At 35.6% G+C, this 9,333-nt stretch overlaps 1 protein-coding gene across 1 annotated transcript; it reads right to left on the bottom strand.

The window, feature by feature from the left end:
* Window positions 1–2,996: 2,996 nt before the first annotated feature.
* On the bottom strand, window positions 2,997–7,411 carry LOC137037086 (protein rapunzel). Its single transcript, XM_067410866.1, has 2 exons — window positions 7,334–7,411; window positions 2,997–4,743 (listed from the first exon to the last, which is right to left on the bottom strand). Exon 2 carries the CDS (start codon window positions 4,701–4,703, stop codon window positions 4,023–4,025), a length of 681 nt encoding a protein of 226 aa, XP_067266967.1. The 5' UTR covers window positions 4,704–4,743; window positions 7,334–7,411; the 3' UTR covers window positions 2,997–4,022.
* Window positions 7,412–9,333: the final 1,922 nt, after the last annotated feature.

Genomic DNA, 9,333 nt, shown 5'->3' with positions numbered 1-9,333 from the left:
GGTTTTGGAAAGCTGTTGGTAACTGTCGGATCAATGGCTCATATTTGACAGCAGTTTATTTTTATAGGTTGTTTACAGATGGATCTGTGATGACCGGTTCAGACATCAATTTTTACTCGAGACTGTTTAATTGCAGATTATTTGCGCGTCGTGCGCAACATCTCACGCGCTACTGGATTGACCTGAACGTACGCAGATTTGGGATTATGGTACCTCAATATCCAAAAGAAGGTATTTCACAGACTGTTTTATAGCATATATTGTATACCATTTATATTGTTATTCTATTCTATAGTGTTACTACCTTACATATCACGAAACTCGAGTGTGTAATTGATTGTGCCTCAGTGTGATAATGGACTCTATACATGCTCTTTTCGAAGCAAACATTTTTTTCATAAAAATGTTTTTAGTATTTACTTTAATTATGTATTTGAGTTAATATTCTAACATATAATTAGACTGAGGCTAGATGTCACACTTTTTCCTTTGGGAATATAATTTATGGTAAGTAGTTGTTTTTGAAAATAATGTTTTTAGAGAAATTCTTTGACATTTCCACTATATAAAATGACAATGTATAATGCAGCAACATAAAAGAAATTGTGAGCGAGTATAATCAAGAGAGAATGAGCGGTGTGATAACTTGCCCCAACATTATGTTTATGAAATGTGACCTTGAGAAGAGCCATTTAAAGTCTACCTTGACTCTTTTTCTGAATGTATTTCATTGTGGCTTTTATGTTTGGCTGCTTGTTTATCCAATAGCTATTATAAAACAGAATATGATGACATTGAAATTTTAGTTTTGAGAACAGAAATTACAAAAAAAAAAAAATAATAATAAAAAGTCTTAATTTTAGACAGTTTTGAACTTAGTGTTTAAAAAACAACATATATAACCACTTTTTTTTTTTTACTTTATATTATGATTCATATCTTTAGAGAGAGAGAAAGATTTTTTGACAACTCACCCTTGTCTCTGGTACTTAAGATGGACAATGATAGTGAATGTAATGCATTATTCTTATACTGCATTTCCACTCCTTGGCTCATTGTCCTAGAATGATTTCTATTCGTCATGTATATCCAGCTTGAGGATTCAAGCTCAACCTTGTCTGTTTTTTTATTTTTTTTTCCTTTTTTTTTTTTTTTTTCTGGAAAGCTCATCAATAATAAAGAGAAAAAAACACACATACATATATATATATTCCATCAATTACAAGGAATGAAATACAGATGCATAAATACCAGAGGAATTAAGAGCATGAACAATCATACAATAAGTGCTGTCAACCCGATCTCACGGCAATTCGTACGTATTTTACGAGGTGGCTAAATCGTATGAATTATACGACCTCACTCGTACTAATTCATACGTTTTTTGCTAAATCGTATGTATTTTACGAGTTGACAAATTCGTATGAATTCATACGAATGACCTACCCCAAACCCCGCCCCTAAACCTAACCGTCACTGGGGTTTAGACAAATCGTACGAATTCGCATGAGTGAGGTCGTATGAATTTATACGAAATAGCCACCTCGTAGAATATGTACGAATTGGTCGTGAGATAGCGTTGGTGCTGTTCAAAATGCTCTGAGTTGTCTTCCTGAAGGTAAGGGGTTAAGAGGTGTCCAGCCGGATATGTGGGATCTTTCATAATCGTTAGACCTTTTCTCTGCAAATGTGAGACATAAATGTCATTAATGATGACATTGAGATAACGTATCATTTTTGAGGCAGAGCACACTTTATTATGGATCTGAATTATCTGCTTCCATGGGCGTAGGTTTAGGGGGGGACGCTAGGTACTAGTCCCTATCAGTATTTTGAGATGACAAATTTGTCCCCACCAATATTTAGCAAGCTCCTTTGAACTGCTATTTGGATCTTTGCACTGGTTTTTGGATCGATTCTAACGGCCAGGGTAGCGTTTCCCAAAAGCATCGTAAGCCTAAGTTGATCATAGCTCCATTGCTTTCAAGCAGCCCAGGACGACGACGGTACAAGAAACGCCAGGCTACACGCGCGGGCCGGGACTACTTTTGTGCTTGCACTAGAAGCGAGCGGTTGGTGTGTGTGCGTGCGCGCGCATGTTGACGAGGGCTGTCTCTCTGCCACATACAAAGGCCAGAGTAAAAACATTTTAATATTCCGGGTTTTTTTTGCCCCTTTTTGTACTTTGTAGATGCCACCCAAGAAGAAGAAAGGGGACATAAGAAGCAACCTATTGACTAAAGATGAAAATAAAGCATCCAACTGAAGCCCAAAAATGAAAGCAGAAGATCATAGAAAATAGGCTAGTGCTAAATTACAAAAAGGGGAAAAATTGTCAGTCTTTGCTGAGACATTATTATTATTATTATTATTATTAGGCTATTATTATTATTATATATTGCCCAAGCGTATTTACCCCATCCCCACCAAAGCTGAGACCAAACCTATGCCCATGTCTGCTTCTCTTATGAATCAGGATTTGGCTGAAGAGTTGTCTGACAGAAAGTCACAATGTTGATATAGTGTTAATTTCATCATGTGTTCTTTGATTTTTATTGATCTAGCTATAATTCACTGACTTGTTCTTTAGCATGAAGCTGCTAAAATCATGTTTAATGATTGTAAAGTGAAGAATAATTAGATTAGCAAAATAATATATGCAATCTGTGACATCTAGTGCATGTCAGGATAAGTTATGCATTATGTTATGTTAATATATATATTAACTTTTTTCAAAGACAAAAATATATTTTCATATAAGGAGAGATTTATATAATTGCATTTCATTATGATTATGTAATAAAGTATTTTGACCTAAATAATTTAAACCACCTTCCTAATTTTATTTTCCCTGTAAACTGTCAGATATAACTACTGTATATTGGACAAAACACTGAGATTTAAAGCACACTCGCAGTGCCCTTCACTATTGCTCACTGCGGCTGACTGAATCTGTGTGTCCTAAAATGAAAGAAAGAGTGTGTTTATTTCTCATATCTTTATTCATAGTACTGGAGACAATGCTATAAGTATATAACAATAGAATATCATTCTAGAGAGATATAGATTTACAGAAAACAGAGTTTAAGCCTTTACATTCACTAGGATTACAAATTTCATTGAAGAAAATTTGTTTTGACTTTGGCTTGTTTCAACAACAACAACTTTTCACAAGTGCAAATATTTGCAGGTACACATTAGGAATGTGTTAACGGGTTCAGAGCGGTTGCAAGGCAATTGCTAAGCAGATGCTACGTTGTTTTGAGTGGTTGATAGGGAGTTGCTAAGGTGTTCTGTGTGGATGCTGGGGTGTTGCTGGGTGGCTGATAGATCACTATGGTGTTCTAGGTGATAGATAGATAGATAGATAGATAGATAGATAGATAGATAGATAGATAGATAGATAGATAGATAGATAGATAGATAGATAGATAGATAGATAGATAGATAGATAGAATGATAGATAGATAGATAGAACGATAGATAGAACGATAGATAGATAGATAGATAGATAGATAGATAGATAGATAGATAGATAGATAGATAGATAGAACGATAGATAGATAGAATGATAGATAGATAGATAGAACGATAGATAGATAGATAGATAGATAGATAGATAGATAGATAGATAGATAGATAGATAGATAGATAGATAGATAGATAGATAGATAGATAGATAGATAGATAGATAGATAGATAGATTTTAACCACATGCTATTTTTTAACCACATGCTCAAATGCTCACGAAGAAGAGCGCTTGTGCATTCGGCTATGTACTTGCACCTCAGAATGCTTTTATGAAGCGAGATTAATGTAAACAGCCCACTGCAAACACCCTTGTAATTCGCTTCAACCTTTTCAAACTTTATGAATGATTATTTTATAGAAGGTTCAAGTGGTGTGAAGCAGAGTATAGCTGTTTCTACAGCACGCAGTTTCATCTGCTGTTGAAAACTAAGCTCAAAATCGATTCGAGAGAGAATTGTCCCAGCCCTAGTAATAAGTCACATGGGATAAAATCACTCATAAGCGTTCAGCACTTCTGACATTTTTTTTGCCACATCTTTCATTTTCTCTTCCCACTCGATGCTCAAAGCTTCCTCATCATCTCCGACGATGGCAGCATAACTCATGAGAGCAATGAGGCCGATGCAGAACAGGTATGTGAGTCGCGTGCAGAGGTTCTCCATGACGCGCTGGTCACCCTGTGAATGTTTCATGTACACCTCTAGAATAGGCAGGCTGAAGATCTTTGATTCGCCCATCACAGCACCGTACAGTGTGTGCAGGTTCTGGTCACACTGATTGATCACAAAGCTCATTTCAAATTCCTTCCTGCGCTGTTCGTGTGCTGCCGATGCCTCCACGGTGTCCATGAATTTACAGAACTGATTGCGAATGTTTTCTTCTAAACGACAGTACAGGCCATCCACTGTCTCCTTTCTGATCTGAAGCAATACATTCTGATTTTGCTGTGAGATTTCATCCAGGGCTCGATTCACGCTGCCAAACTCACGTTTGAGTTTTTGAATGTCTTCATCGTCCACATGGTGCAGCACCACCCGGATGAGAGAGCCCGCCACGCCGAAGATGGGATTGACCACCGCTGCTGCTGACGAGATGGTGGCCACACACTCTAGAACCTTCACAAGACCCCTTTTCAGCTTCTCTGGGTCTTCTAAGATCTCATTTTCAGCCATGTCTGGAGGAAGAGCCAGTGATGTTTACCTGAAGAAGAAACTGATGACACAAAGACACACAATATGCTGTTAAAATGCTGTTATTTAGTTATAAGACTCTTTAAAGAGCTCCTTTCTATACAACAAGCTCAAGAGTATAGAAAGAAACAATGTGACGTTTCTTCAAAACTTGTTTAAAGTTGTCCATATGAACAATAATTAACATTTTATGTTCCTCATACACACTTCTTGTATGACTTCTTCATCATTCCCGATTTCCTATTCCCAATCTCATGTATCCCCGAGGCTACTGGCATTTCCGTGCAGCATACTGCAGCATGTTTCCTTCCCAAATGTATCAGCGTTTTTGAAGGAATCGGTTAAATGAATGACTTAATGACTCACTCATAAAGAGAGTCGCTTGTTTCATTCTTGAATGAATAAGCGTTTTTGAACAAATTGGTTAAATTAATGATTCAATGACTAATGATTCAAGACGTTCACTAGTTTCATTCCAGAATGAATCAGCTTGTGTTTTGAATTGCTTGGCAGACTGATTCAGTGAATCACTCAAAAAGAAAGAAGAGCTTAGTCAGCTGACTTGTTGCCTCGCTGCCCTATCAAGCAAAGACTTTGTAGGCAGCATTTGCACATGAAGGTACTTCACAAAACTGATTTTAGACAGACTTCTGAGGCAGCATAACAGTTTAATGATCTACACAACCCGATCTCACAGCAATTCGTATGTATTTTACAAGGTGGCAGATTCGTACAAATTCATACAACCTCACTCGTACGAATTCACACGTTTTTTGCTAAATCGTACGTATTTTACGAGTTTACAAATTCACATGAATGCATACGAATGAACTACCCCAAACCCCACCCCTAAACCTAACCGTCACAGGGGTTTAGACAAATCGTACGAATTTGTACGAGTGAAGTCGTATGAATTCGTACGAAATAGCCACCTCGTAAAATAAGTACGAATTGGTCGTGAGATAGCGTTGGATCTACAGCAAAATAGGGTGAGCTTTGGTAAGAACTAAGCAAATATTTAATTAGTATAGTAATTTCTTACTAGAAGACATCAGAAGTGGAAAACGTTGGCCAGACATGTATATTTACACACAAACTAACCACCAACCACAAATTTCATACACCATCTTTATTTTTAGCTCAACTGTCAGAATGGAAAGCACAGGACTGTGGGATATCGAAGAAGGTTTCTCAGACAGGAAGTGAAGCTAACATTGGATTTGGACATGCCTTGATGCCTTCCTACCATGGAACGCACCTACGAAGGCTGCATTTTTAAGCTTTCAGACGTAGTGTGGTTGACTTGAAGCGGTGCTGCTTAATCCGATCTGTGTATGATATCAAAGTACACCGAGAGCGATTCGAAAGCAAGCAGAGCCATTTGCTCTCTAGTATTTTGATGTCATACACCGATCGGTCTGTGCAGCGCCGCTTCAAGTTGAACACACCTAGTAGCTTCTTTCATTAATTAAAAAGCTTTATTTAAATGAATCTGTTGAATGAATGATTCATTGACTCACTCATAAAAACAGTAATTTGTCGCCACCTACTGGTGTATCTAACTTACAGAAAATTTCCCGCCACTAATGCACAGCCTGTCTGTGCAGCATATAAAACATAGCCTATGGACTAGTTTTATATAGGTTTTTTGTCCTTTTGGAGAATGGATGTGGTCACTGTGACTGTGTATGGAAAATAGCTGAAGAATTCTAAAATTCTTCTTTTGTGTTCCACAGAAAAATAACAACTGCAGAAACCATCATGCAGATTTGGAATCAGGAATGACACAAGGGTGAGTGCATAACGATTATTTTTATTATTTTATTTAAAATGCCCCTTTTATATAACCCAATTACTTTGAAGTGTCTTTTGGGATGAAGGCAGTTTACTTATGATATCATAATATAAATGTATTTTCAAGAACCTGATAGAGTTGAGATAAAGCACAATAGTAAACACTCATTTAAAATAGTGATATGGCATAGATCATGAGTTGTTTTATTAAATCTTAATGTTCAGTTCTGATCTGAATAATTAAAAAACACAATTCAAATTTTGAATGATATACATGAATTATAACCATATAACCATGCTATATATTAACAGAACACAGAGATAGTTAAAATATTGTACATGGTTAAAAATAACCAATTATCTAAATATTAAACTTGAATATCAAACAGACCTTACATCACTTTATTGCTCATTTTCTTACTCAGTATTTTTGTCTTGTTTTCCTGTACAAATATCTAATGTCTAAACCATTTAAAGTGAGAATTAGGACTGAAACCAATATTTTATTGAATATCTCTCCATTGTTTTGGGTCAATTCTTTTCTTGTGTTTGTTTGCAGCTCTGGAATCAAGATGAGCAAAGTGAGTATTTTAAAGGAGCTTGATCCCATCTGGAGTAGATCACTTCATTCAGCAGCTGTTTGTCCTGTTATAGCTCCCTCTAGCTGCTGCTCCATGTTTCCTTGTTCATGCTGAGGATTGTATTCTCTCTCTGCCATTTTCAAACTTTAACACACAATACCTAAAAAGTAATCTAAACATTTTCATGTATTTTAATAACACTATCTAGCTGCCTGGGATGAATATTGCTATTCTTACCTCTTCAGTTTGCTACCTCCCTCGTCTGTATGTCTTCCCAGCAGTCACTGCAGGATGGGCAGTTTCAAATGAGCTCAGTGTGAAGGGGTGCACAGATGGACTATACCATTATCTTACAGAGTCCTAAATTAAATATGATCATAATTACACAAGCTCCTCTGATGTTATGTGAAACAGTTTTGCTCTTTCATTGACCTTCAAATTTTCTAGCTGCAATCAATTAGTCTAATGAAATAAAATTAAATCTATCTATCTATCTATCTATCTATCTATCTATCTATCTATCTATCTATCTATCTATCTATCTATCTATCTATCTATCTATCTATCTATCTATCTATCTATCTATCTATCTATCTATCTATCTGTCTGTCTGTCTATCTATCTATCTATCTATCTATCTATCTATCTGTCTGTCTGTCTGTCTGTCTGTCTATCTATCTGTTTGTCTGTCTGTCTGTCTGTCTGTCTATCTATCTATCGTCTAAAAGTGGAGTGATGCAAACTGCATGAAACTTCATGTATCCAGTTCCTTCAACTAGTTCCTGTTTTCCATCTTGTGCACTAAAACTCACACATGAGGAAGTGGTTGGCTGCACAAACTCTTTTGTCATACTGACAGACATATTCTTTTACCTTTTATTTCGAGGGGCAAAACTGTGTATAAGATGAGTTTGTCACGCAGGACTCTTGATTCTCTGCTGTCATTGCTAGAGAGTGATTCACTTCACACTGAATGAGATTGCTCCTAAAATTGAGGACGTTAAATGTAAATGCACATTCCAAATTGGAGACAGGACCGACAGTCAGATGACAGCGAAGACACAAGGATTAATGAAGTAAGAGATTTTACTTACATCTATCTATCTATCTATCTATCTATCTATCTATCTATCTATCTATCTATCTATCTATCTATCTATCTATCTATCTATCTATCTATCTATCTATCTATCTATCTATCTATCTATCTATCTATCTATCTATCTATCTATCTATCTATCTATCTATCTATCTATCTATCTAAAGTCATTCGATTAGAAACTTGTGTTAGAGCATTTTAGTATGGTCCTGGTGTATGACTATGGTTTATGTATGTTTATAGCCACAAGATGTCACTTTAGTGCATAATTAATGCTGTGCTGTTACAGTTACAATGATCAGCATGTTTTGGAATATATGTGATTAAGCTACATATTGAGGACTGGTTTGTACCAAAAACACAGATGAGCTTCTTTTGTGTTCATGTAATTTGTTTCAGGTAACACTTTAGTATACTGATCCTTCATTAATGAATAACTACACAGGAACAAATGAATAATGCATTATTAACACTCTAGTAACTACTATTAACTAACAAGTAACTCTGATGAATGAATTAGTAAGTAATAGTGCTCAGTTAAAGGTGGTAGTTCACTATTAACTAATCAGTAACTACTGTTTTTTTCATACCTCCCAGAGAACTACTAAGAACTACTATATACAGGTTCGTAATTAATGTGAATAATGAATAATGTATAATTAATTCTAGAGTAAAGGCTTTGGTAAACCACTAGTAATGACTGAAGTATTACCAAATACCTAATAAGGAATTACTAATTATTTGGATCAGTATTCTAAAGTGAAAAGCATGATAACTCTCTAGTAACTACTGAAGTCACTCTAAACTTTTGAGGTTACGTAACTAAGGTTAAGTAACTACTTCTTTTTTGGATCAGTATTCTAAAGTGAAGATCATAGTAACCCACTAGTAATTACTTAAGTGTTACCAAATATATCATAAGGAATTACTGTACAAAAAAATACAAAAACATCAAAAGTTTACAATGACTATGGTTACTAGAGAGTTATCATGTTTCTCACTTTAGAATACTGATCCAAATAATTAGTAATTCTTTCTTAAGTATTCAGTTATATTAGAATTAATTATACATTATGCATCATTCATGTTAATGATGAACCTGTATATAGTAGTTCTTAGTAGTTCTCTGGGAGGAGTG

The sequence above is a fragment of the Chanodichthys erythropterus genome, chromosome 2, assembly GCF_024489055.1.
Source record: "Chanodichthys erythropterus isolate Z2021 chromosome 2, ASM2448905v1, whole genome shotgun sequence".
Lineage (NCBI taxonomy): Eukaryota > Metazoa > Chordata > Actinopteri > Cypriniformes > Xenocyprididae > Chanodichthys > Chanodichthys erythropterus.
Note: the sequence above shows the minus strand (reverse complement) of the source record. Positions and strands in the feature narration are given on the sequence as shown.

What these genes read in the sequence shown, in the direction of transcription:
- LOC137037086 (XM_067410866.1), bottom strand. Translation starts at nt 4,703, where the DNA reads ATGGCTGAAAATGAGATCTTAGAAGACCCAGAGAAGCTGAAAAGGGGT.